The sequence below is a fragment of the Nipponia nippon genome, unplaced genomic scaffold (assembly GCF_047370975.1).
Source record: "Nipponia nippon isolate SJK-2023a ecotype South Korea unplaced genomic scaffold, ASM4737097v1 scaffold_10, whole genome shotgun sequence".
Taxonomy (NCBI): Eukaryota; Metazoa; Chordata; class Aves; order Pelecaniformes; family Threskiornithidae; genus Nipponia; species Nipponia nippon.
The window spans coordinates 695514-722239 of NW_028262291.1; the positions used below are offsets into that span (position 1 = coordinate 695514).

A 26726-nucleotide genomic window follows, 5' to 3' on the forward strand; every position below is an offset into this window, starting at 1 on the left:
GCGCCCGCTGTGCCCGCCGGGAGCGGCGGCGGCGGCGCGGTGCACCCCGGTAGATGTAGTCAGGCCGCCCCGGGGCCGCGGGCCCGGCGGCGGGGGGAGACTCCATTTCCCGGCGGGCGGCGCGGGCCCGGCGGCAGGAGCCGGGCGGCGCCGAGATGGCGGTCGATAAGGAGCTGCTGCGGCTGGACCTGTACGGCCTGCTGGGGGTCGGCGAGAAGGCGTCGGAGAAGGAGGTCAGGGCGGCGGGCCGGGAACCCTGGCGGGGCGGCGGGGAGGCGCGGGCCGGGGCCCCGCTCTCTCCCTTCCCTTCCCTTCCCTTCCCTTCCCTCCCCTCCCCCGGCCCGGCCCGGCCCGGCCGCCCCCCGCCTTTCCCTCGGGGCCGAGGGCAGGAGGCGGCTGGGGCCCGGGGCTGCGCTCCCGGTTGCTCCCAGCGCTCGTTAACGCGGTGCCGCGGCCCTGGGCCCTGCCGCGCTGCCGGCGGGAGCCGCTGGCGGGTGGGGAAGCCCCTTTTTAACGCTGGCTCTGCTGCTGCCCGCGGGTTACCCGCCGGTTTCCCCGGGAGGCCTGTGGGGCGAGGCCTGGCTGTGGAGGAGGATGGAACCGGCTGGAGGGAACTGCAGAATCGGCCTCGGGCGACGTTTCCCTCGCTTTGTTTGGCCTCCTGTTTGCCGAAACGCGGCCGCTCGAGGCTGGGCTGGGGGCTGTGGGTTCCCCTGGGTCCCCTTGTTCCTTTCGTGGCGTGGCAGCGAGGTGCTGCCATTTCCCCTTCAGCTGGCAAGTCAGTGCTAACGGGAGACTTGAGCAGCTGAGCTGGGAGAGCGACCTTCTCAAGGGAAGTAAGGCTCTGAGGAAAGCTGTTAGCAACGGAACGAGGTTACGCTTCCAAGTTTGATTTTCCTCCTTAGGCTTTCTCTTTCCTTTTTGTCCCGTAGCAGTAAAGGGCAGTAGCAGTACAGTAGGGTAAAACTTGGCCGCTACAGCCTGGGCATAGACAGCAGCTGTGTCTGAGGCCGCCTGGAGATCCCGCGCGTGCGAAGCACAAAACGGGAAGAAGCCAAGCGTAACGCACGGGGTCGGATGAGGTGAAGGGCTTCAGGTGGTCTCAGCTTCGCTGCCGAGCTAGTCGCTGGGGCAAAAGGAGGAGAAAACTACAAATTGGATGTTATGGTGCAAGTTCAAGTGACAAGTGTAATTTAGAGTGCTAACCCTTGATATGAAATACTTGAAATAACCCAAAGACCGATTGTGTGCGGAGCAGCGTGGCCGGAAGAGGGGAACAAAGGGGAGCAGGAGTGTTTAGTCTTGCTCGACCAGGCAAGTAATTTAACCTCACTGTTTAGAGAAGCCTTGCCTGAACTTGCCACGTAGAACTGTTATTGTAGTAGTTGTGACTGATGCGTGGGGAGGAGACTCTCTCTCTCTCTCTCTCTCTCTCCCTCTCTCTCTCTCACCTGGAGCCTTGCTTAGGCAGGAGACAGGATTAGGCCTGTAAGGCTTTAGCTGCACGGCTCCCTTCCAAGCGCTTTGTCCACGAGGTGGTGCCGGGCCGCCACTTATTCCACTCGTTTTAGCAGCGGACTGCTTGGCAGTGGAACAGAGCAGCTCTTCTTCCTTTCCTTTCTTGCATGCAGATGTGTCCCGACAACGGGACGTTAAAAGTGACTTAGCTCAGAAAGTCGTCAGTCTTTCTCTGAAGTGTAGAAGAGATTAAACAGTCCTTGGTCAAAAAATCTTCACCTTGCCAGACTCAACTGTTGCAGGGTAAACGGTGCTTTCTCTGTCCCAAAGTTAGAGCTGCAAAGAACACTGTATCCCTCCGGCCAGAAAGCTGCCTCGGTGAACCAGACCTGGCCCTGACGATCGTGAGCTTTGACTGCCGTAATACACCGCACCCAGAAGGAAAACGTCTGGCTTTGAAAAGCTTAGACTCATTCAGAGTATGGCTGCCTGCCACTCGGTGTCCTGGGCTCCAATGCTTATCCTTGCAGTACGCTCCGAGTAACAAGGACAGGCCGCTGCGTTGGGGTTGCAGACAGCTTTCCGGAGGTCTCTTGCTGTGACAGTAGGCTGCTTTACCTTTCAGCGTGAGGGGTGATGGAGCTGTCGGCACTCTGAAAATGGTCTTTGTTTTCTGTCAGGCCTGGGGGCCATCTCGTCATGCACATGAACGTTGGTTCAACCACAGCCTTCTACTTATGATAGGGAGGTGTGTTTTAAGTTAAGCAAAACCACCAACAAAAGAAACCCTCTGAATAGTAATTTTTTTTCTGCAGTGGTTTTGGGTATTTTTTGTTGGGTTTTTTGTTGGTTTGTTGTTGTTGTTGTTGTTGTTTTTTTCCAAGTTGCTTTTCTCAACACAGACTAAAGGGCACCAACCAGTAAATCTCAATTCTGGCTCTTGCAGGTTAAGAAAGCGTACCGGCAGAAGGCCCTGACCTGTCACCCAGATAAGAACCCGGACAACCCCAGAGCAGGTGAGATGGGGTTGTGCAGACACGAAGAACTCTTCGTGTTTGTTTTCGCGTGTGCAGACTCCTGGAAGGGGCTCTGCTTAACTTCAGGTCTGTCTTTGCATGTAATTAAGGGAATGCCTGGGCATGTGTTATGTGAAGTACGCATATGCAGGGCCAGGAGTTATTTTCATCCCTATTCGAGAGCTCTGTTTTTTAAGGTTGAATGCATACGTGTTGGGTTTGGAAATGTCAGCGTTAAGTCAGTGCCAGAATTATATTTGCACCTCTCAAAATCTTCCCACATGGTACTGGGATCTGGGCCTTTGGCCGCGCTGTCCCCTGTGCTTACTGGCTGGTCGCTATTTTAATTCCTGCCTCTCACAGTTGAAACTTCAATAGCGAGCTTATAAATCGTATTATCTATGGGCAATGCCCACTTTTGTCTGTCAGAGACGAGGCCCTGACTCTGTGGAGCTGAGGATACCTAAACTGTTAGGAAGGTCTGGCTTCTGCAGCTACTCTGTCGTTAAGTGTTGTAGCTACAGGCAGCGGTGAACAGCAGCGGTAACTAGAAGGGTGCTCTTCATCAGGACACCTCAAAATAAACATTGTTCTGTATCTTATGTTTTCCAATTTGATGGGCTACAGTCTTGGAGATTGAAAACTTATAACTGTAGTACAGAGAGAATTTTTTCCTCCAGGAAAAAAAAAATAGCAGCAATGAGAGGAAAGCTGGGGGCTTTGATACCTACAGAAGGTTGAGAAGTGATTTGAGGTGTGCGGGTGGCCTCTGGCTTATATGGGTAACCCTCCAGGAAGAGGGTCAGCAATATTGATGTAAAATGCAAAGTTTGAATCTTGGTCTGAAAAGCTACAGATGTGAAAGGGAGAGTTTGTTTGTAACAGTGTATTTCGGGCTGACTGCAGGTTGAGTAATGCATTTCTGTAGATGGGTTCTGCTGAATTCATGTTTTGAAGATTTCTGTTAAAATGAAATGGTCCTGGTTTTTGTTTTTCAATTTACACTGAAGTTTATGCAACAAATGTTGTCCTTTGAGTTGATCCTGGCTATAGGTTGGCTTACAAATGCTTTGGAAAGATTATTCTTCTTTCTGATGTTCTGCAGGTCTCTTCCATAAGGGACTGTCTTTTCTGGTTCATCTCCAGGCCGCTAGCATGGTTTTCTGCATCTTACCGTTTTTTCTTCTAATTCCCAGCGGAAGTCTTCCACCAACTGTCTCAGGCCTTAGCCGTGCTAACAGATGCAGCAGCGAGGGTAAGGATGCCCGTCCCTTGGTGATGGTGGGATTGTGTGGTGTTACTCTCTGGGAGCGTGCCGGAGAAGTATTGGAAACTCTCTTCCTGTCTGTCCTGCTCTCTTCTCCGACTGTGACTTTGTAAATGCAAGTTTCATCTGTTATTCCCTGGAGTTCTCTGGGAGATCAAATAGTAGGTGTGAGATAAGAACTTGGACCAACGTTCTTTTTCTGGTTTGATGTGCTGGGAGTAGCTCTGTCCACGTGCTGCAAGGGTGAGATACTGTCTTTAATGATGTGTTAGACTGGGGCATATCCCATTTAAAAAAATAAATGAGAACCACCGCTGACAGGGGCGCGTTAAATTCCTGCGACAACTGCGCGTTTGCAGTTCCCTTGAAGTCAAGGTGTAACACATCAGTAATACCTCGATGCGATTGCTGAGGCTCAGAGCCTGCCTTTCTGTGGGGCACAGGAGACTTGTAAGCTGAAAAGCTGAATCATAGTCATGATCTCTGTCCTTTTGCCGCGGGAGCTTTGCAGGCTGCCAGATGTAGCTTGGACTCTTTTCTTGCTGTGAGGAACTGGCTGAGTGCCTGCTGCTCGAGGCCTGAAAGTGATCTGGACGTGTGAAGGGAAAGAATAAAACCAAAAGAAAAATGAGCAAGTAACTCTATCCAGAAAAACTCAGGAGGGAAGGCATATTAAAATTTCAGATTATAAGATTTAAAAACACGAAATAACTCTCCTCTTTTCAAACACTGGCAAAGCTTGTAATCTCCCCTCCACGGGGCAATTAAGCTTTTGGCATCCAAGAGCTCTTTGGCTTCTACATTTTAAAAAGGAAAAAGTGTTTAGCAAACCCTTCCCATGCAGGAAGGAAAAATACCAGCTTTTCTAGTTTATTAAACAAGAGCAGTGCTTTCCTGTAAGATTATTCTACGAGTAATATTTGAACATTTGTGCTGGTCTGTGCTTCACCTACTACAGAAAGGTTCTGCGTAGGTTGATGAACAGATTGTCAACTAGTTTAAACAGGTGCCGGTGAAATTGCCAGCTTAGCCCAGTTCTTAAGTCTCTGTAGTGCTAAATGAATGTTGATGTGTTATTGCTGCTGAAGAGTTCTGATGCTCTTTGATCCAGTATGTTCATGTGAGTCAAACATCTGTCTTGTGAATAAATCCTTCATCTAAAATAGACCTTTTTAATTGTGAAACCTTGCTCTAATCCAAACGTGATCTGTTAAAAGTGCCCCTAAAGCTACTTCTGGCATGTTCAGGAAACCAAAATGTTCTTCCCACCTCTGAAGATGGGGCAGACTTTTTCCCAGTACATTTTGTAGTTATTCCTGGACTTCCTCACCCTTTCAGGCTCCATCCTGAGATCCTTGGGCCTCTTCTCATGTTTTCAGGGTATTTGTGTTAACTTCCAACGCTTTTAGGAGGAATGCTGGCAAGAAGCAAAGATGCTTCACCTCTGCTTACAGCGTTTCAGTATCTGTTCTCGCCTTCATTCACTGCTTTCCATTTTATCTCTTCTGCTTTATATAGTTTCACACTATTGTGTTGGTTCTTTGACAGGCGGCGTATGACAAAGTGAGAAAGGCTAAGAAGCAAGCTGCTGAAAGGACACAAAAACTTGATGAGAAGCGAAAGAAAGTAAAGCTTGGTAATGCAATCAAAACTTCATTTTCTCCTCGCTTGAAGTCTTCATTAGCTGGGTGTTTGGATTTCTTCTACCTCTGGAATTCACCATTGATTAATCTGCTGTCCATTTGTGATGGCTGTGGTTTCTTTATGCCCAGAACAATACGGTAGCCATCTGAAATCTCCTCCCACAGTCATAGCTGGGGATGGTCCTGCTCTGGGAAGGAATTAGGGGGGTTGATGACTGTTAAGACTGCCGATACGTTGATGTGCCTGGGCAGAGGAGAGGTAGCAGAGCTGTCAGGGCTCTACTTTGAAATTGGTGTCAGTGTAGCCAAGTTTGTGATCTTTCCATTCACCTCTGGTCCGCAGTGAAAATTCTGTTTGGATTGTTTCAATTTTATTTCTTTCTCTGCAGATCTTGAAGCCAGAGAACGAGAAGCCCAGACCCATGAGAGCGAAGAGGAGGAGATCAGGATAACAAGATCATTAGAACAAGAAGTAATGATAAATTCTTAGATTTCTCTGTACTTTTGAGAAGAATTGCTGAAAGTCTTTACAATCATAGTGAAAACCATGTGATGAGATGCAGCAGTCCTTCAGCCTTTTGGATTAATGGGCCCTATGAAAGAAGGGATCTTGTAGCAGTCTGGCAAATGTGTCGATCTCGGGATTTTATTTTTTGTCTGCCCTTTTCCTTTTGTGTGGCAGACTATAACAGCAGCTAGTTGGTTATATGCTGGCTGATAGGGGCTGTGTCACTGGGAACGTGCGGGGTCCAATTTTATGAGTGCTGGAGTTGTCACAGGGGAGCTAGCAGGAGGGTTGCCCCAGGAGAGGGGTATAAGACAAAAGCTCTCCTTGGCAGTCTTTAGCTGGCATGAACCAACTGTGGAACTGTGCCCTCAGATATCCATGCTGTCTTACCTCTGCTGTAGATAATACGCCTGCGAGAAGAAGGCTCCCGTCAGCTTGAGGAGCAGCAGAGACTCATTCGAGAACAGATCCAGCTTGAAAGACAGCAGCACATCCAAGGTGAGAACAGATGAGATTGGAGCCCTTAGCCACACTACATGCACGTGGGACTCCAGCTCGTCTGTAGACAGAGCTCACATACAGGTGCAGCCTTCTGACTTGGTCATGTTGCCATATATAGGATCCTACTTAGCACCTCTTTCAGGGATAAGTCAAAAGACTAGTGTTTCTGTGGGGTTGCTTTCTTATATGTGGCATGCTGCTCTTTAATGTGCTGTTGCTGCTCCTTTTCAATAAATATTCCAAAGCGTTGAATCTAGGTGGTCTGATGTGGAGCCCCACAGTTATGCTGGAGGGAGCCTAAAGTCCTGCTCATCTGTCGGTTAAGGCGGTCAGTGTTGCACACTCAAAATAGGGAATGATTCAAGTTTGCAAAAAATAAGAGTTGTCACTGGGTTACTACTTCTGTATCCCTTTGAAAGTTCAGTACCTATCACCCACAAGAGACTCAGTGTGGAGAATAAAGTTTTGTTTAGTCTATAGCTGCTGAGGCTTTACTCTCTGGAACTTGATTCTCCTGTGTTCCTTGGGCATACACAGTCTTCGTCCCAGGTTTGTACAAAGACCAGCAACAAATCTGTCAGGTAATGAGCAACACGCTGAACTAGAAAACGTCTGCATTCTGTGCTGCCATACAACACTAGGTAGCTGTTGTGTTTGAAGCTGTCTCCCTCTAATTCTCCTGGGCTCTTCAGTAGTTGTAGTTAGTCCCCGTACAGGAGGGGATGAGATTTTTCCAGAATCCCGGAACCTCGTCCTTTGGTATTCCTGAACCTCACTGCCATCCACACACTTCTACAGTGAATTGCCTTTTTTAATATTCTGTATCTGTGTGGGCTTAAAATACAGTTTTATGTTTCGGAACGTTCTGTGCTTCTTTTCAAAACTAATTAGAGTGCCATTCCGGTTTTCAGTTCAATGGGAAGATTTATTGTCTCTTGCTTCCTACCCCTTTCATTCTGGCAGAGGCTATAGTGTAATATCTGTTGCTTTCTCACAGAAAAAATATTGACCTAATGAGTTAAAAAAAAAAAACCACCAGAGGTCCAGATGCAGAAACTTTTTTGGGGGTCACCAGCATTTTCCTGTATGACTGTATGTAAGCCATTCAGCCCACCCTAGCCTTTCTTACCTTAATTTCACATATCGGGAACTGGGGAGGATGTTGAGCATTCGCTTAGTGCAAGAATCTGTGTTTTACAACGAGAGTGCATCACTGTGAAGTATTTAGTTGCAGGGCCAGATTCAATTCTTAGGCTATGATATCCTTTTTTTTTTTTTTGTCTACCCTTAATTTTTCCACACTTGTTCCCACTAGCACAACCCTCTTGCAGGGAAAAATGTCGCAGAATCTAACAGGTTTCCTGCTTGTGTTTTTACTTAGCTGTTTCTGTCCTTGATCATGGCAATTCTGGGCATCATAGAAGGGAGAAATGCTGACATACAATATTCGGTCTGTAGTACAGCTCCTGATGATAGTGTTGCCCAAGATTTTTGGGGCTGAAATGGTCTAGTGGAAATCCAGAAGTGTTTGCTGTTGCCATTCGTACATTCTCAGGGTGAATTTTGTGTTAAATGCTCTTTAGCCAAGGAGTTTTCACCCATGTCCTTTCCATCTTTTTTTCCTTTCCCCTCTTTTAGGCAAGCAAGAAAGAAATGGAGCAGAAGGCAAAATAACTCCCAAACTCAAAGTAAGACATCCTTATAAAGCTGGGTTTTGGTGAAAACTGATAGGATGTTATGCAGCGTTGGAAAACAGAAGGGACACTTCAGCTCTGCTGAACTGGCATGTCCCTTTGTACAGTGGAGGTGAAGTTCCGCTGTCTAATGTGTACCATGCGTGCGAACAGGTCCTGCCACTGCCTTTAAAATACCCTTCTTCCCTCACCCTTTTCTCTGCTGTCTGCTCTAGATTTTTGAGCCTGAAATTGAGTTCTCTTTGCTTTAGGCGTGGGGAAACATCTGCTTATTACCCTGATACAGGCATTAGTATGCTTTGAAGTATTATGGTTTTTTTATTAAAGTGAGCAGTGTTTTTCCCCATTCCCCAAATAATTTGTTCCCTTTGCACATTCTGATGTTGAAATCACTGTCTTGGCAATTCTGGGAGCGTAGCTGTAAATAGCAAACTTGGTTATTGTGCAGGTGGCAGGAGCCGCACTGAATGCGGCAACGTGTGTTCAAATGGACAAAATTAACTTGCTGTGTTTATTTCCCAGCTAAAATGGAAATGCAGAAAAGAAGATGAGACGAGAGGGGGATACTCAAAAGATGTTCTGTTGCGGATCCTACAAAAGGTCCTGTCTGACACTTTTTCCTACTACTTGATCTTCCCCTGCTCCCAATGCTGTAAGGAAGGATAGTAAATTCTGGGAGGCTGCATATAATCCAGAGTGGCTCTTTTTTCCCCTCTGTTGTCCAGCTTTCTCACTCATGCCATGTTCAGGGATCGGCAACGTGATCCATTGGCTGTGAACTGTTGCCCAGCTGGCACCTCTGTCTCATTCCCAGCAGGGACTCCTGCTGAAACAGAGCAGCTGCAAACCCTTCCCCCTGAGTGGTGCATGCCCTGTATAAAAGCTAGACTGGCTGTGTGGTTATGGTGCACTTTTGCCTTCACTTAAAGCACTGTACATTAGCTGCTGCGGGAAGTTCAGAGACAGGAATAGACAAGCCTTTGATCTGATTAATCCCAGCATGTGGTCTTCATTTTCCCTTCATGCGAGTATCTCCTGTAGCTCTGACTCTGAGCTGAGCAGCCCTCTTGCACTGGGGCTTGCTGGAAGCAAGGTGTGTAGCTCCATGCCTCCCCAGAGTTATTTCCTGGAGGGACAGAAATTATGATAGGTTGGGATCAGTGGAGGCCTCATGCAAGACAGAAAGGGTGATGGCTCAAGCCTCATGTCTGTGCAAAGATGTTTTCTCTGCATTCATTCCATAGGTGAACTTGACTTCTGGGCCTGCAATTAACTTTTCTTTCTTCCTTTGTCTTAACAGTATGGCGATGTGCTCAATTTGTTGATCTCAAGTAGGAAGACTGGGAGTGCAGTGGTGGAATTTGCTACAGTTAAGGCTGCTGTAAGTCTGGCGGAGACCCCAGATGTGTGTGGTGGAGAGTGGGCAAGAAGGGGTGCTGCAGAAGGGAAGGGTGCCCAGAGACACTGCCTTGTCATTAAGGCAGTGGAGAAGGGTAATGAGAGTCTAAAGGTACAGATGCATGAAGGGAGTGGCAAAGCTGGAGGCATAAACCCAGAGCAGATCACACACATAAACAAGCCGGCTGTGCTTGCAAATGGCTGAGGGAAGAGACACTGCTTTAAAAAGCAGGCACTGAGCCATTTAATCAGCTCTCACTGAAGGTGAATTACCCATTGTGGAGATGGGCTTAATGAGTTTTAGAGGTTACATGAGGCATTTGCAGTTTAAAGGAACTCAAAATGTCTTGACTCACTGTGAGTTATAATAATTCATGTGACTGTGGAAACAGAAATCATCAGTTACCTTTAATTTCAGTAGTTCCATCAACTTAAACTTATACTGTACAAGAGTGTCTATTCCTTGTCACCTGTTCTTTCACTCATATATCCAAATAATCAAAAAAACCCCAGAGTTGTCTGTGACCTGTTTATCAAAAGTACCGGCACTGATATCGTCTGTCTATGCGTGATGCAGGTATGGACCTTAAAGGGTGCTTCTCATGTAGGGCAGCTGTGAAATCCTCGTCGTTTGTGCCCTGCTTGGCCTTGATGCCAGGCTGAGATGGAAAAACTTTTATGATGGTTAGTGAGGGAGTGAGGTCTGAAATTCAGATGGTGATGGAAGAATATTTTCATTGGTAGGAGATGGCTGTGAAGAATGAAGTTGGCCTGATAAATAATCCTCTAAAGATTTCCTGGCTGGAGGGCCAGCCCCGGAACAACCCCAGCACCGTCCTTTCTGACAGCACTAGTCAGCCTAGGACTTCGCAGGTAAGGAGACATAGACTGCTGTTATTTAAATCTGTTTCTATAGCAACCTAAATTTAACAGTGTGCTTTGCATTTATCGTAAGCTACGTTGATTCCCAGCAGAGCTGAAAAGAAGCTCTTAGTGAAAGGCCTGCCTTTCTGATGAGCCCTTTTGTGCTGAAGCAGTGGCTTTTTTTAAGGACCCTTTGCTTCAGTAGCAGCACAGTGAGAACACAGCTGTTTGGATGACTGCATCTTTGCACAATCTCACTCTGTCTTCCAAGTGAAAAATAAGGATGTTCCTCGCTCAGCCCAAAGCTTCTAATGCCATTCTTCTGGAATTTTTTCTAATATACTTTGACTGTGGGAATCCTCTGCCTGATAGCTGGTTGAAATGGGTCTCCTAGAAGGCTTTTAGAGAGGCTTGGTTACTCACTGCATGCACAAGAGGATGAAATTTCAGTGCTGAAAGGAAACCTATATTCTTAGGGTCTGCGGGAGGGAACAGAAAGCAATATCAAATTAAATATCCTCATAGAGACCTTATTGTCTGGTTTGGGTCCTCTTTACCGGTGTGGTTGCTTTGAGCGCAAGGTGTTTAACTCTTAGCTGCTTCCTGTTTATTTCACCAGATAATCCCTCTGAAGCTGTTGCGCTTGAACAGCAAATGTATTCCAATCACAAAACACATGGAAGGCAATAACATCTAGTGGTTAAAACACAGAAACCAACCTGAGGACGTGCTGCAGCACACTGTTGGCTCTCCGTTACCCCTTGCTCCTGTTGGCCCTCCGGAGTGGGAGACGGAGCCGCTTCTTTTGAAGCGTGTTACATTACACTTCGCTCTATAGCACAGAATTTCTCATGCTCTGCATGGCTTCTGATCTAGTTAGTAATTCCTGGCTGTGAAGGGACCTGAGCTCCTTTGCTGGTTATTTGAGTTCCAGTTCAAACTTCATGTGACACTTATTCCCCTCTCTTCTTCTTCCCTGTGGTATAAAGATCAAAAAGATCTAATGGCTGAGAGGACCCCTGCCTCATGCTCTACAGGTGCCCTTAGTCTGTCTTGATCAGCCCTGTGTGTGTTCACTACCTAAGTATTTTAGCAGCTTGTGAGATTGTTCAGTACGTTCACTCTCCTGACTTCTTAAGTACGTTATTTACAGCAGATGCATTTATACATCAGACTGCCTTGTTGTTATCCTCGTAACATAGCCCAGGAGCCAGGCAGATCGGCACAGTGTAGAACCAGCGAGGTTCCTGCAGACACAGCAGATTCACAGAGGTGGCCAGAGCGTTAGAAGGCAAAGTGGGGAAAAAAGCAGGATCCAGTCCAGTTTGTCTCTCTCTCACTAGTAGAGAATGAGAGCTGGCTCTGAAGAGCTCATTCACACCTAAGGGGTTGCTGGTGCAATTGGAGCTTGGTAGTGGATTCTTGCCTCTCTGGGTTCAAAAGCCCTGGCCTTTGAGTTGATCTTGGCTTGTTTCCACGACCAGAGCTCGTTAGTGTGGAACTGCAGCGTCTGCCTGCTGCGAAGGATTAGCTTGGTGGAGCAGCAAGGGAGAGCAGGCTAGAGCAGCAAATGGTGTTCGTGCTGCGTGGAGGTGGTGACTCACTTCTGTCCAACACAGCCTCGGCAATCCCATATCAGCTCTCAAAATGGTGAGGAGTTACGGCCAGTGACTTGCATCCTTTCCCAAGAATTGCACTGCTGATGCTTGTCTGTCCTTTCTACTGCTTTTATATGTAAGCAGCTGCAGTTTCTTTGATTACATTGCAGTCTTGCTGTCCAGGCTAAGATCTCCAAGCTGCTCTGGTTCCCACTTTTCCTAGTTCCTACTCCAGACCCTCCCCAAATCCTGCTGCTGCTTCCACTGGGATGCTTCCAAAATCTGTAATGTGGTAATAGCTTCTCTTGGCTGTACTGCTTCTGGTTGACTTATTCTTTGTCCTCAGCTCTTCAACTCTAGACTACGCAAAATGAGCTCTTTCAGATATCTTGTGCCACTGCCTCAGCCTACTCCCTGCCACATCCTTTCATACCCAGTCTGGCTTCCCCACCATCGGGGTCCGCATTCTTGCTTGCAACCTGCACTAATCTCATTCTGATTTAAGCTGCCCTCGCTTCCTATCTGCTGCTCCCTCTGGGTTGCTCCTATTTTTGTCTGAATCCACCCCCAGGTTTGCTCCCACTCCGTGCAAACGCAGCTCCTTCCCCGCTCTGCTTCAGAAACCAGCCGAAGACCTGCGGCGTTCTCATGGCAACACACTCACTACTCATCCGCTTCAGAGCTGTGTCTGCTCCCTGCCTGGGGCAGCCAGCCAGGAGCTGTGCACCCGAGCCTTCAAGTAAAGGACAGCCGCACACTAACTAGACGGGGGGGCTTTGGAAGCAGTTCCCAGGTGGCAGCGAGGCTGATTGTTGAAAAGCGGTGCTGTGAGGAGGCAGTCAGTTGCAAGATACTTGCCCCCACGGTCTTGGTTGGCTTGTTTTCTTCTACAGCAGCGGGTGCACGTTGTCCAGCAGTTCCTGGAGAGCTGCTGGAGCCCAACAGGCGAGTTAGGCTTGAATGACAAAAGCTGTGGATTGGCCAGTGTTACCCTAGGCCATTTGAGAGCAATGACTGTTTGATTGCTGCAGCTCTGAATGGTTCAAAGCCCACAAGAGCTGTACAGTGCTGTGAAGAGCATATTTTGCCACTACAACAGCATGAAGCACTCGCTTCTGGGAAGGTCTTCCTTGTGCCTTTAGCAGTGGGATCTCCCTGCCAGAGCTCCTCATTCATTTGGGGCCATTCATCCAGCCATATTACAGTGCTGAGAAAAGCCTTCTGTCTGGCACTCTCGCATCTTTTCTAAGCTCCTTTGATGTTTCATAGAGTTTGGTTTATATTATCTGACTTTACAGCCTGCTGTGAATCTGGTGGGTTGAGAGCCGTCTGTGCCTTCTCTGAAATGTCTCTGTGCACTTTGCTGTAGCCGGCTTCCAAAGCTTATGGTTATCTGGGTGCAGGAAGGGGTTATTTTATTTTTTAAAAAGAGCCCTAGTATCTAATCTAGCTATGAAAAAGGTAAGAATTGGTGACCCGGTAGTTTTTGCAGTGTCCTTTTAAGTTTGCTCTGATACTGCCTAAATGTTCTCAGCCCGGCAGAGCCCTTCGCACTGCCCAGCTCACGGGGTAAGGAACCAGTCATTTCAGCGCTGACCTGAACTGTGTGCGCTCTCCTCAGGGGAAGGTAAAGTACCAGCAGCTCTCGCCTTCTGCCAGCCCAGAGAAGCAGAGCCACACGGCTTCCCCACCCTCATAAGGACCTGAAGTGCCAGAGAGGATAGATCTCGGTCACTACAGATAAGGGGCCTGTGCTCTTGGTGCCTGGGCTTTTTCTGGCTTGCTACCAATGAAATGAGGCAACAAGACGCTTCCAGTCACAGATACATTTATTCTTCCATATCTGTACAGCTGATAGATCAGTGCATGCTTCAAGCAGCAGTATCTAGAGAAATTTCTTCTCCTGCTAGTAGGATAAATAAACTGCTGTTGCTGTGTTACGAGCCTACATGGATGCTTACCTGTTTCCAGGCTGGGAGTGCCAACTGCACTTGAGTTAGGGGAAAAGAAGCCCACAAGGAAAAAAAAAAAAAAAAAAAAGAGGAACGGCTTTGATTTTTCACATCCAAACGCGGTGGGAGAAGAAACACCGGTTTCTGTCTCTTGACCCTTGCCATAGCTATGGCTTTGAGATACAATGCTGCTGTCTCCTTGCAAGCTGCCTGCTTATCCACAAATGATGTATGCCGTATCCCTTTCTGTCCGTGTTCCGCAGCGTCACAGCCACATCCCCAAAATAACAAGTCTTTTGCCAAGCAATGCCATTCTTCCATGAGGAGGAGATGCACAGTCAAGAGTGGGAAATTCCCAGTGTGGAGAATGGAAACTTGCCCACGAGGTTCCAACAGACAGTGCTGTCATCTGAGCGCGGAGCCTGCGAGCTCTGCTCCGAAGGACTCCTTGGCAAGGACAAGGACAGTCTGTGGTGGGTAAGGCGAGAACAACACAACAGGCCACGCACAACAGGAATGCTGCAGTATCCTTCCTCCCGCTAGGACTAGAGAAACTGGCAGCAGCAGTAAGTAAATGTGATAAGTTAAATGATAAATACCTTCAAATGGCGTAATCTCTTGGGTTCTGTTTCCTGAGGGTCTGCAGAACATCCTCGAGAAGCGATAGCCCCAAATCCACTTTGAAGGACAGGAAGGGATCAGACAGGTCAGAAAGAGCGGTGCCGTTCTGGGAACCTGTCTCTGAGGTCCCGCAGTCTGTAGCCTGGTCCTTGTGGAACTGAGTTTGAGTGGCTTTGTGGTATTGATGAGTAGCACCAGAAAAGGAGATGTCAGAGTGAGAATCCGTGTGATCGATGATGTTAGGGCAGCTAGAACTGTCCAGGTACAGCCGGGGAGGCTTGGGAGGTGCTTGTGCCTTGGCTAGGTTTTGCTCACTCTGACATGACAGGTAATCAGACTTGTCCTTCAGATCCCTCAAGCATTCCCTCTTCTGGCACTGTCCATCGCTGTCCAGAGTGTGGCTGTTCTGATTCAAGATGATGACTTGGTTGCCCAGCTTTTTGTGTCTCCTGAGTGAGAAACGTCTGAAGAACGTCGTGGACTTAATGGACCCTCTCCGCCAAGTATCCATGCTGATGAAAGGCAACGAGAAGAAGGAAACTGCTGACTCTTCGCAGTCAGATGTTGGACTTAAGTTGCAGGATCAGCAGCAAGCCGCACAACAGGAACAACCTCTTCCTTCCCCGTTCTCGTAGCTGGAAGGAAAACAGAGAGGCTGGTACTGCAGGAAATGCAAACTTCACACTACGTCCCCGTGTAAAGGAGCGGTTGGCCTGTCTTAGATATTAAGGAGTCTCCTCCTTCAGTGGAGAAGGAATGGCGATGTCTGAGCTTATTAAATCTGTGCTGCAGAAACAAGCTGATGAAGAATAGCGAAGGCACACAGTCACCATGAGAACAGATTTAATCCAGCATCTAGAACAGAAGGGCACCCTGGTGCCATGGTAACCAGCCACCTTCCTGGCGAAGGGCACAGTACAAAAATCTCCGTGGGTGGTTAGGAAGGGAGACGGTGACTCAGTCACACTGAAGGAAACCGAAGCAATACGGTCAAATGGAAATCTAAAAAGCAACAAAACGCAGATGTAAAAGACAAACGTTAGGAAAATTGAATGCAAAATAGACTTACGCTGTGTCGGAGCAGCACCTGAGTCCAACAGGCGGAGAGGAGAAACTGCTGGAGCGCTCGGAGAACTGTGACTACCACGTTCACCGGTGTGCTGGGACGTTGGAAGAAGCAAGTCCAGGAACGATTCAACCCGGTTGGAGCCAGAACGCTAAAAATCCACAATGCCTCCTTCTCTTCATGTGCCTCCTGTCACTGCTTCCCAGGCTGCAGTTCCTTGTGCGGATGTATTTGTTTTGAGCCAAGCCCTTGCTGAGTCAGGCACGTCAGAAACTGGGTTTTACACTATTGGTAATTGCCAGGATTGCAGGAAGTAGGTGTGTAGGGTGGCAAAGCATCGGCCCACGCTCTGCCTGCGGAGCAAGCAAGCTCCCTTAGAGGCACCCGGATCGCTTGAGAACTGTCGACGGGTAGCCCATCCTGAATCAGACTGTTTCTTCTCTTGGTGCTCTCGCTTCTGCCACTTCTGATGGCTCGTTGTATCAGCAGGGCTCCCAAATGAGGCTGGAAAAAATCTCTTGTCTGTTTTAAATTTAAATCCAGAGTGCGAGGTAGCGATTCAGGTTTGTACGGATGATTCATCTGCATGAGTCTCAGGGAGGCTATTTCATTCAGCCAAGCAAGCGACAGTAAGTGTCTGTGGTTAGTGGACAGGAACTTTGAAGCAGCCTAGTTCTGCCGCTGAAGGCTGATACAATCTGTGCTTTCTCAGACACTGAAGATCTGCGCTGCGCAGTACTGAAAGGTTATTTCATTCGTGCAGCTCCTAAGATACCAATTATGGCATATTAGTCTCTGAATTTCCCGGTCTAAGTTTCTCATCTGCCGTGGGCTTCTGTTTTGTTCTCGCAGCTAGACGCTGCGGCTGGAGGAACCACTGCACTGGCACATGAGAACACATTTGCACTCGCCCTGTTTTCATGCAGAATTTTATTTCGCTGTTCTGTTGCCTTTTCATCCCTTCTATTCTTTATTTCAGATGTCCTTACATCACCACTAAATTTAGTTCCTAGAAAAATGAACGTGAGATTTTTTTTTTCATTCACCTTCTGTCAAGATGCTTTTATTTCTACCTGAACTGTCAAGCAAATGAGATGGATGTTTCCAAGCATTGCAGTGCTTTGAATAAATCCAAAATAGTAAGGCCACCTACTAATGTTAAACGCTTTTTGAAAGCAGGGTGCCAAAACCACCGCTTTGCTCCGCGATAGCAGCTGTCATCTGCTGCCTACGTTTTTAGGTGGAGTCTGCAGTCCCCCCTTGGGGGATGTGACAGTTGCTACCACACACAGCAGAAAGGCTCCGGGAGCTTTTGGGAACTGAAACACTCTTGTGGCGGTTTTGGGAACATACCTGGTGGTTTTCTTTCTGCAGCTGCTTCCATGACTAAACCACAGAAAGGTTTGATTTTTATTTTTTTTTAACGGCATTAGCCTTTATAAAGGAGGAAGCGTGCGCTGGACTCTGCAGAGTAAGCTGGTCATCCAACATAACCAGCCCCAGCGAGGCAAGCCGTGCCTCCCCATCCAGCCTTGTTGGGAGCAGGGATTAGCTCTGGCAGCAAGAGGGTAAGTCAGGCTCCTGTCTGTCCCTCTCGTCACGCCGGTAACGCTGTTATCAAGCAGGCTATTGTCTGTAGGCCAGGCAGCTTTCGCACCTTACCTGACTTCTCTGGGGCCACGCTGCTGTGAACCACCTTCCTGATGGGAACGTGCGTGTTGTGAGTGCGATTTATGGAGAGGGGGCTGGGGTACGTGCTGTCCCTGACAGGCTGCGTTTGTTTTCTGCTCCTAGGCATCAGTGGTATCGGAACGGGATTACGAGAGCCTGGTGATGATGCGGATGCGCCAGGCAGCAGAGAGGCAGCAGCTTATTGAACAGCTCAAGCGGGAAGATGAGGAAGAGTCTCACACCTAGCGTGAGAGAGTATGGATTCTCCCCACCCTATCATTCTTCATTTCCAAAGCTGTTTCTTAAATTAAGTCAATAAACCTCCTTTTTTTTTTTTTAAAACTGTTGTAGGAATACAGACTCTCAGTGACTGCAGCCCTTATCCCTTTCTGGAGTGGGGGGAAAAATGGCAGCATAAGCTTGAGAGTAAGCGTCGTAACCTGTCGGTCTGTGTGCTCAGAGCAGCTGCCCGGTCACAGCGGATGGGGTGAGAGGTGCTGTCAGAGCACCAAACCTTGGAGCTGCTTTGCATTCCTGAAAGCTTGTTCAGGAGCTATGGATCCAGAAGGCTTTGGCCACAACTGTCTAAAACAACCCACAGAAAGACACTGGTCTCTTTAGAGAAGTGTTTTATTGGTGTTACCCCTACAGCAGGATTGATACATGGTCCCAGACAATCCAGTGTTGCAACTGGTGCTGTTACGATTACAGAGCCCGCACCCTGCTGCTCTACGGCTATTTGAGGAACAGTGTCTTAGCTTGAATGGCGCGCTCGGGGCTGCAAGTCTGACGCTGTGCTAACCACAACCCCCTTTGGGAGAGGAACCGGCCTTGCGGCCGAGAGAAGGGATTCTTAAAGAGCAGGGTGTAGGTTCAGCAGTTCCCGCTCACGTTTCAGGGATGAGGCGGCATGGGATGAGGCAGTGTGCCATCCCGCCGGCCCCCACGGCCTGGGAGAGGGCATGCCCTGAGCCCCGGCAGCTCGGCACGTGCCTGGGGCGGCCCTGAGGAGCGGGCAGACGAGTCTGGTATCTGAGCTTCCTCCAACGCAGGCTAACTAGGAGATGATTAAATTGAAAAAGATGGTGTTTGCCAGGCTGCCATTCAGACGAATGCAGAGATAGAGCCATCTGTTCTCTGTGCCTGATTTCGTCTGCACTGGGCACACCTTCCTCCCCCGGCCTTGCGAAACGGCGGGGATGGCAAGGTTCCACTGGGCCAAGTTTTGCCTCTATCCCACTCCTCCCCCCGTGCCCGAGCGCCTGGGGTCTGGGACAGAAAGGAATTAAGGGGCAACGTTTGCTGTCAGTCCTGTGTGAGATGATCGCCGGCAGGATCTTGTCCAGGTGGAACGCGGAAGTCTTCCTCGCTACTCCTTGTGGAGGCACCACACCAACGTCTGGCCCACGCCTGTCATGCTCACCACCCGGTAACCACAGCTCTCCAGCTTGTTCAAGACTATCCGCGGGGCATCGTTCACGTAGTACTCCCAGCTGCGAGGAAAGAGAAGAAATAAAATGAGGTGGAGAAGGAAAAGACAAGAATTTCCTCGTGGAAGTGACTCTGCCTCACTACCAACCCCATACAAGAGGCTGCGATGACCGCATCTGGCACGCCGTGTGATGCAATGTCGCGGTTAACCAGATGGGGAAGGCCGAAACCCACAGCCACCGAACCCAGGAGGAAGCCTGTCCAAACCGGGAGGGTCACGTTACAGCAAAGCAGGGTGTGGGGACCAAAGCCGCCTGCTGCTGGGTTAACTGGGCCGGAGCTGCGGCAGAGAGGGTTCACAGGTATTCACAGCGGGGAATTCGTGGAGAAAGAGGATAATCTCTGCAGAGCAGGGAAGGATGATTCAGGTGCTTCTGAGGAAGGAACACCCAGTGTTTTGCCTATCTCGGAGCACGTCTGGGCGTTTTTGAGAGCCTGTGCTTGAAATTTGGGGGCTGGAAAAAAATGCTGCCTTCAGCCAAGCATGGAGCCTTTGAAAAACCAGAAGTTGGCAGTCCTCAGCAGAGCTGCCGAGCCGTTCAGAGCAGTGGCGCGCTGTGGGTGGCTAGGAGCTGCCGCTGGGCATCGGCCTCCAGCTTCTGTTCCTCTCCGGTTCCACTTGGAGCAGCAGCCGTCCTTCGTCCTTCCCCCCGCCTGATCCCCGAGGCTGCCGCTCCGCAGAAGGCTTCGGGGCTGCGGGACTGCTCCCGCCGTAAAGAAGAGACGGGGGTGGCAGAGCAGCACGATACGGACACAAAATTAGGTGGGGAAGTAGCAGAGCTGCAATGGCAAGTATCGCCTTCAGTGCTGGGACTGGGCAGCCTTCCTGCTCCTTTAACACGTTCCTCTTGGATGCGGTATTTATTCAGGCAGATGGGATAAGCTTCCCAATAGTGTAGCTCTTGGATGACTCACTGTGCCAGATAAGCTGATAATGACGGCCTACAGGATCGCTGGTGATCTTGTTCGGGCACCTTAACAGAGACTCTCCTGATTTTCATGCTAATACCAATAAAAAAGGACCCAAAAGCATTTCCAAAGTTGCTCTTGCTAAGATGGCAAAGCGTTAGTGGAGTGGTGAGTGCTTTTAAAGCATGAAATAACACCAAGATGTGAAAGCTTTTTTCTTGGTTTCTCAAGACAGACTATACTTTGCTGTAATTATAGATGTGGTGTAACGATAATATGTATTATTATAAGCGTCTTTGAACTTAATGCTTTCTCCAAGAGGCTTGCCACATACCCTTCAGATTCACATGCTGGAGTTGGTAAATATTATTCCCATTATGCAGAGGAAGGAGCTGGGGCAGGGATTGTTTGTTGTTTGTAGGAACCTAAAAAACTGGGCGGCTGAGCTAAAAGCAGAGGGAAAGCGGAGTTGCCCAGGGCTTTAAACACAGCTCCGTAGTTAGTGAAACAAAAGATTGCACACACCGTGCGTATCAGATACGCCGCCGTCTCTGTGTGCGACCTGTCTGAATCGGGACGGAGTGGCTGGGAACGTTTGCAAAGCCTTTCCTCCCAGCTAAATGCCAGCAGGGAACAGAAAAGTCACCCGGGACGGGAGAGGACTTGGGCGCTTGCGCGTGGTGGTGTGCGGGACGCCGGCCGCCCTGCCTCCCAGATGTGCCCAACGCGGGGGGCCCAGGCGAGCGGGGACGGGCTGGAGCCGGGGCAGGAGGGCACCGCGCCCTGCTGCTGCTGCTGGCCACGGAGCGGGCAGCCTCCTAGGGATGCCGGCCCAGCTTCCCCCGGGATGGGTTCGGCCGTGCCCTGGGGAATGGCTGAATTAAAGTATCAGCAGGTGCCTCAGACCGCAACTCCTGACGTTTGACAGAGGCATCAGTTTTCACCTAAGACCAAACAGTGCCCATGGCCTTTATAATTACAGGCGGTGCCAGGGCCGGTGCCCGGTGCTCACCCACGCGTGCGCGTCCGCCGGGGCGCACCAGAAGATTCCCCTGTTTGCGGCAGCCCAGGGTCAGGCTTTTGATCCCCGGCCCGGTGCTGGCTACCAGAGAGGCGCGGGCTGGGGCAGAGCCCGGCTCCCCCTTGCCAAGCCCCGATGCCCCCGGGCTCTGCCGCTGCGCATCGGCCGGGGCAGCCACAGCAGCTGGCGCAGGGCTGCGTGCCGGGCCCCCTGCTCTCCCTTATCGGAGGCAATAAGCGCTTCATCTGTACCTCACCGCGTCCCAGCAGCTCCATGCTGCTTACGCCTTTTCTTTCAGGCTCCCTCCAAGGTCATGTTTAAGGTTTTAGGGCAAGATTTGCAGCTTGCTGCTAGCGAAGCCTTGCAGTTGGGGGGATGGAAAATCCTGCTCAGCCGCGGCGCAAATACAGGAGCCCTCATCCCTGGTGGGGATTTTTGGCAGCGAGGCATGCCGCCGTGCCCCTCGGGCGTCAGCACCCGCGTTCCAGCCAGGTGACTTTCTCCACCCGCCATTGCTCAAGCGCAGACGGGGACGACGTGCCGTGGGGACGCAGCGCCGCGGGGACGCAGCGGAGGTACCCTGGGCGTAACACAGGCCGTACCAAGAAGCAGGGGGGCAAGAGGGAGCTCAAAATGCTCCAGGCCGCAGGGAGGGATGAAAGGTGGTGAATCCACCAGGGAGATCCCATAGGAAGCTCAGATCCCTTCTCCCAAACAAGCAAAATGCGGCACTCCGGTTCCTTGTAACGCTGTATCTCCTCCCTGGCTCTGGGGCCGGCACCACGGCGGCGTTTTATCTTTCTTTGCCTCTCTTTTTCCACCCGAATCCTAGGGATCCTTGCCCCTAGCTCTTGGGAGCCAGCAGCACCTCTTCCTTCTTGAAGCCTCTTCTTTTTCTCCCGCTGGGTCTCCCTTCGCTGTGCGCAGAGCTCCCTGCCCGCTCCCGGGCTGGGCCTGGCAGACGAAGCCGATGCTGCTGCTGCCGCTCTCCTGGCCCCTGACGGGGCTGGGAATGGCGGCGTGGGGACTGGGAATGGCGGCGTGGGGACTGGGAATGGCGGCGTGGGGACGGCTCAGCCCAGCAAAGCCACCCGGAGCCGGGCAGCGGGGCGATGGGCGGCAGAGGGTCCGAGATCAGCCGGCCCGCGGCAGCGCGGGGCTGGCAGTGGCCTCGGTTTGCATTCGGAAGGGTTTCTCTTTAACGGGAGACCTTCAGTATTTTTTTTAAAATCTCCTCTTTCTTTAAAATCTCCCACCCCATTCAGGTTTTTAACGCCGCAGGAGCTGAGGAGCCGGACCTCGACGTTTGCCGGGCTGGTAGGGAGTAGGTGGGTTTTCCCAGCTCCACCGATGGAAGTCTGAGAACGTGGTGGGACCGAGAGGCCCCTTCTGCTTAACGCCTGGCTCTCCTCCCACGCCTCCTCTGCGCCACGGCGCGAGTGGGCAAGCTTCAGCAGACATCTAACCGCTCCCCTCGCCTGTCAGTGTGCATCTGGGGCTTTGGTTTGCTTTGTGGGTTTTTTTTTCCCTGGAGACAAACAAGAAGTGAGATATCAAGTGGGGAAAAAAGAAAAAAGGTGGGCCAAGATGGAAAGAACACGCCGGTAACATCTCCAAGCCGCACTTTGGTGAAGGCTGGTGTGGGCAGAGAGAGACGGGGACGTGGAGAAGCGTCAGATACACAGGGCTTGGGAACACGCGGGCTCGTGGGCTGGAGGCGGGGGGACATGATGGGAAGCAGCTCCGACCCCGGGGCTCAGCAGCCCAGGGAAAAGCTTCAGGAGCTGTCGGGAGGGGCTGGCTCGGAGGCTGGCTATCGGGGAGAAACCTCAAGCTGCACTAGAGAGTGGGACGGGACAGCGGGACAGGACAGGAAAGACGGCGGACGAGCGTCGGGTGGCTCGGCACCGCAAAAGGCCACGGCCAGAGCCGGGCTGTGAGAGGAGCGATGGGCGCCGTTTGCTTCTGAGCGTCTCAGGGCTGGAAGTGACGATAAGAGAGAGAAGGTTTGTCTTTAAGGACTAGGGGTGGGACAGAGGCAGATACAGTTATGCAGGGAGATGCAAATGCTCACTGTGCCCGTGTACTTCAGCCGGGGCACGTGGAGGTAGCAGGCAGAAGCAGCCCAAGCGTGTGAGGGGCAAGGAGAGGGGAGGAGATGGGCCAGGGGCTAAAATGGGGTCGGAGCAAGGAAAAAAGCCAGAACTAAATGAAATATCAGGCAGCATTGCCTTGGGTGAGCACGAACAGGCAGGGGCAAGGACACGTGCGTGCCCTGTCCGCATCAAACTGGCCCCAGTGCTAAATGTGCAGCTGGAAGGTGCCACGGTGAGTACAAGGAGTGAAAATGTTCCCAGTTTTCTTGGGAAAAGAAGGAGAGGGGAGAGCCCGCACCGTCGCAGAGGAGGACTTACAAGTGGTTGCCCAGCATGTTCCTCTTGGTGGCCCCCAGGAAGCTCATCAGGCCGGGATCCGAGTGCTCGTCCCCCACCATGGTGGGGCCGACCTCCTGCAGGGAACGGCAGCAGAGCAGGTGAGCGACGGGCGGCAGCGCGGCCTCCCCCCTCCCCGCTCCCCGGGCCAGCCCCAGGAGGAGCTTTGGGACGGGAATTACTGCCAGCCACCGCCTGTCCCAGGAGAGGACCTTGGTGGCTTTGCTCCCGGAGGGCCAGCTGCTGGCTGAGCCCTCGTGGCCCTGGTCCCCCGGGATCCACTGCCGGGAAGCCCGCAGGGCAGCAACGCGGTGCTAGGCACAGCCTCGTCGTGCAAAACCAGCACATCTGTGTGTTTTACCATGAAACGAGCATCCCCAGGCCGGTTAGGGACCGCCTGCCTGTCCCAGTAGAAGACAGCTTGGGGAACGGCTCCGCTAACTGGGAAGGGGGAGGAGATGGGGGTGAGAAGGTGCCACGGGGCGATCGGGGCAGACGAGCACCCGCGGGGTGGCGAGGGGCAGTCACGCTGCCTTGGAAGCGACGGGAGCCCGGCGGAGTGGGGGGAGGCAGCCAGAGACAGGGGTCAGAGCCGTCGGGTGGACCTGCCACCCTCACCCGGCAGGGACGGGACGCTTCTGCACGGGGCTCCAAAAGCGTTATTTGATGAGATATTCCTGGGCTGGAGCTTTCCCAGAACGAAGTATCAGGGCACAGCAGATAACGACAGCGCCGATGTGACCTCTGCAATGGTCGCCCGCTCCCAACCGGCCCCGGCACAGCCGGGGAGCAGGCGGGCAGCACCCAGCCGCCCTGCAGCGCCGGGGCTGGCAAGCCAGAAGACACGGCCTTGACCACAGACGGGCCGCTGTCCGCAGCTCCCGGGGCTGGCGAGCGGGCGAGGCACCGCGCCCCCCACCGTGGGGCCCACAGCCGCCCCTCCTCGCTCAGCGCTGCCGGGGCGGCCGCGACGCTCCCTGCTCCGGGACGCACCCCTGCGCCCTCCGGGCTCCCCCCGAACACAGCCAGTTTCAGCTGGCTTTAACACATGGAGCAGTTGTTTCCTTTTAAATCTCCCCCACGGATCTTACGTAAAGTTTGCAAGTGAAAACTGTTCTTCCGAGGGATGTCCCCATCCGCAGGCAAACCTACATCACGCCATTTCAACGCTTTATAATGTGCCAAGAGCCGCTCAACCCTAAATAATCTCAGAAATATTTTAAGTATCACCCAGACCCTTTTTAACCCCTCTCTTCTCTATCGCCCTTGGCGAAAGCAAAGCCCGGGGACAGGACAAGGGTCCCCGAGCCTCCGAGAGAGGCTGCACGTGGAGGTTCGCAGGCCGCCGGCTCCGCCGTCGCGGCGCGGGGCCCTCAGTCCCAGGAGCAAGCGCAGCAGGACGGGGAGCTGCGTGCCTTGACGGCGGTGAGTTGAGCAGCGGAGCGGCCGGGCAGTCCGAGGGCTGGGAAAGCAGAGAATTCCCGCTGGGCTGGGAGAGCGGAGATAGCTGCTTCGGGGAAAGCAGGTGGCTGAGGACGGAACGCACCGGAGAGGGTGAAGTCCCTCCCTGACAGCATCCATCTGCAAAGCGGCGCTGGGAAACCGCCTGTAACTCGTGCGCCTCAAGCAGGTCCCGACTAGAGGCGCTCAGCAGTGCCACTAACCAAAGAGTTCAGCGAGCTGTGCGAACCCGCGGGCACGCTCAGCTGCCCGGAGCGCTGGGAAAGACCGAAAGCAAAGCGGAGGACGGGCCTCCTCCGCCCGCGCTCCCCGTGCAGCCCTCCGGCCCGCGGCCCAGCGCTGCGGCCCCCGCAGGAGCCGGGAGTCACTTGTCGGGAAAGAGCAGCAGAGCCGGCCCCCCCGCGAGACCCCGACGGGCTGTTTGCAGCCGCGGCTCGATGCCACGCTTCAGGTTGGGAATGTTTGCTTTGCCCTGCTAAAGAGCAGAGTTTCTAAAGTCTCCGGGGGGGAGCGTGCTAAGCCACGCTAATCCAGTCCGCCCTGGTGCACGCCTTTCCCTAAGCGCTACAAACCCCAGCCGCAGGGTGCCTGCTGTATCTCAGGCCATTATCACCCCATCAACTCGCAGGGTGCCAAACATCCCCGCCAACAGATGCCCCGGTGCCGCAGCAGCCCCGCGCGCCCTCATTCCCAATTCACCGCTCGCTGGGTTTGAGGCGTGCGCGTAACGGGATGGCTCCGACGGCGGCGGCAGCATCTTTCACCAAACTCCGGCCAGCCTGTTGATTTGCTTTCCTCACCATTGCCCCTTCCTATGGCAAAACCACATCGTCATATTTTGCCTTTCAGACGTATAGTTCCCCTTGGCGTTGGGAAAAGGAAAAAAAAGCCCAGCTACGCGGCTATCTGCTCCCGCAGGACGTGCCAGCGGACGGGGGGTCGGCAGCAGCAGCGCAGATGCTGCAATCGTGAGGGGGTAACGTTTCCTTTACGTCTTTATCCGAGAACAGCGGCCGTGCTCTCGGCCCGGCTCTCGGCTGGAGATCCCAGCGCTGCCTGGGCCGCGGGCAGCAGCCCGGCTGCCAGCAATGCCCTTCCCTGTGGCTACGGCTGCGTTTCCCACCGTGAGACGGCTATTCCAGGAAGAGGGAAAACCTGCAGCGAGGACGCGGGGCCGGAGATGAGTTTCTTTACCGTTCACGGGATCCATGAGAAGTGGGTTTCCCAGTTGTGTCGCTTGCTGCGCACTGGGGGGGTGTTGGGGGCCGGGAGCGGGGCTGTGAGCGGCAGCGCCCGAGGGCCGGGGCGAAGGAGGTGCGAGGGCGGCGGGGCGCGGGTGGCCACCCCCCACCGGGCACCGCTGCCGGGGCACTGCGCGGCTGTGCCGGGGGTCCCCCGGGTCTGCGGGCATCGCCCCCGAGCCCCCAGCCCCGGATCTGCGGGACATCGCCCCCGAGCCCCCAGCCCCGGCTCGGCGGGACATCGCCCCCGAGCCCCCCAGCCCCGGATCTGCGGACATCGCCCCCGAGCCCCCAGCCCCGGATCTGCGGGCATCGCCCCCGAGCCCCCAGCCCCGGATCTGCGGGACATCGCCCCCGAGCCCCCCAGCCCCGGCTCGGCGGGACATCGCCCCCGAGCCCCCAGCCCCGGATCTGCGGGCATCGCCCCCGAGCCCCCAGCCCCGGATCTGCGGGACGTCCCCCCCGAGCCCCCAGCCGCGGATCTGCGGGCATCGCCCCCGAGCCCCCAGCCCCGGCTCGGCGGGACGTCGCCCCCGAGCCCCCAGCCCCGGATCTGCGGGCATCGCCCCCGAGCCCCCAGCCCCGGCTCGGCGGGACGTCGCCCCCGAGCCCCCAGCCCCGGATCTGCGGGCATCGCCCCCGAGCCCCCCAGCCCCGGATCTGCGGGACATCGCCCCCGAGCCCCCAGCCCCGGCTCGGCGGGACGTCGCCCCCGAGCCCCCCAGCGCCGGGGGCCGAGCCTGCGCCGCTGCCGCCGGTCCCCGCCCGCCCCGGCCCCGCGCCCCCCGCCCGCCCCGGCGCCGGCGGCCCCGCTCACCAGGCGGATCTGCGTGCTGATGAGGAGGTACGGCATGCTGCTCCGCGCCGCGCCGCGCCCGCCGGGGCCCTGCCCGGGGGCGGCCCCCGCCTCCCGC

At 53.0% G+C, this 26726-nt stretch overlaps 3 protein-coding genes across 10 annotated transcripts; 1 reads left to right on the forward strand and 2 right to left on the reverse strand.

Moving 5' to 3' along the window:
- Nucleotides 1–18: 18 nt before the first annotated feature.
- On the forward strand, nucleotides 19–18604 carry DNAJC17 (DnaJ heat shock protein family (Hsp40) member C17). Of its 7 annotated transcripts, none has more exons than XR_015700504.1 (12): nucleotides 19–233; nucleotides 2405–2474; nucleotides 3671–3729; nucleotides 5290–5377; nucleotides 5774–5856; nucleotides 6294–6390; nucleotides 8032–8081; nucleotides 8610–8687; nucleotides 9388–9468; nucleotides 10230–10358; nucleotides 14163–14465; nucleotides 17381–17518. XR_015700504.1 is itself a non-coding variant. In XM_087739626.1 (12 exons), exons 1-11 carry the CDS (start codon nucleotides 156–158, stop codon nucleotides 17501–17503), a joined length of 936 nt encoding a protein of 311 aa, XP_087595752.1. In that variant the 5' UTR covers nucleotides 19–155; the 3' UTR covers nucleotides 17504–17512; nucleotides 17609–18604. The 7 variants fall into 7 exon arrangements, 4 of the variants coding, with proteins under 4 accessions (XP_087595752.1, XP_087595745.1, XP_087595764.1 ...); XR_015700506.1 differs by lacking the exon at nucleotides 14163–14465 and adding an exon at nucleotides 17020–17154 and having other exon boundaries at nucleotides 17381–17511; XR_015700505.1 differs by lacking the exon at nucleotides 17381–17518 and adding an exon at nucleotides 14870–15007.
- Nucleotides 14472–15847, reverse strand: CUNH15orf62 (chromosome unknown C15orf62 homolog). 2 transcript variants are annotated; one of them, XM_087739663.1, is made up of 2 exons: nucleotides 15608–15847; nucleotides 14472–15522 (listed from the first exon to the last, which is right to left on the reverse strand). In XM_087739663.1, exon 2 carries the CDS (start codon nucleotides 15029–15031, stop codon nucleotides 14501–14503), a length of 531 nt encoding a protein of 176 aa, XP_087595789.1. In that variant the 5' UTR covers nucleotides 15032–15522; nucleotides 15608–15847; the 3' UTR covers nucleotides 14472–14500. The 2 variants fall into 2 exon arrangements, with proteins under 2 accessions (XP_087595789.1, XP_009472225.1); XM_009473950.2 differs by having other exon boundaries at nucleotides 14472–15155; nucleotides 15590–15847.
- Nucleotides 17870–26726, reverse strand: GCHFR (GTP cyclohydrolase I feedback regulator). The gene is made up of 3 exons (XM_087739683.1): nucleotides 26630–26726; nucleotides 23093–23187; nucleotides 17870–18750 (listed from the first exon to the last, which is right to left on the reverse strand). Exons 1-3 carry the CDS (start codon nucleotides 26663–26665, stop codon nucleotides 18627–18629), a joined length of 255 nt encoding a protein of 84 aa, XP_087595809.1. The 5' UTR covers nucleotides 26666–26726; the 3' UTR covers nucleotides 17870–18626.

Bases quoted from the DNA above. Each gene is read 5' to 3' on its own strand.
- CUNH15orf62 (XM_087739663.1), bottom strand. From the start codon at position 15,031: ATGGATACTTGGCGGAGAGGGTCCATTAAGTCCACGACGTTCTTCAGA.
- GCHFR (XM_087739683.1), bottom strand. From the start codon at position 26,665: ATGCCGTACCTCCTCATCAGCACGCAGATCCGCCTG. The intron at 23,188-26,629 runs GTGAGCGGGGCC...CGTTCCCTGCAG, and splicing joins TCAGCACGCAGATCCGCCTG to GAGGTCGGCCCCACCATGGT. The intron at 18,751-23,092 runs GTAAGTCCTCCT...CTTTCCTCGCAG, and splicing joins AACATGCTGGGCAACCACTT to CTGGGAGTACTACGTGAACG.
- DNAJC17 (XM_087739626.1), top strand. From the start codon at position 156: ATGGCGGTCGATAAGGAGCTGCTGCGGCTGGACCTGTACGGCCTGCTG. The intron at 234-2,404 runs GTCAGGGCGGCG...TGGCTCTTGCAG, and splicing joins AGAAGGCGTCGGAGAAGGAG to GTTAAGAAAGCGTACCGGCA. The intron at 5,857-6,293 runs GTAATGATAAAT...CCTCTGCTGTAG, and splicing joins CAAGATCATTAGAACAAGAA to ATAATACGCCTGCGAGAAGA.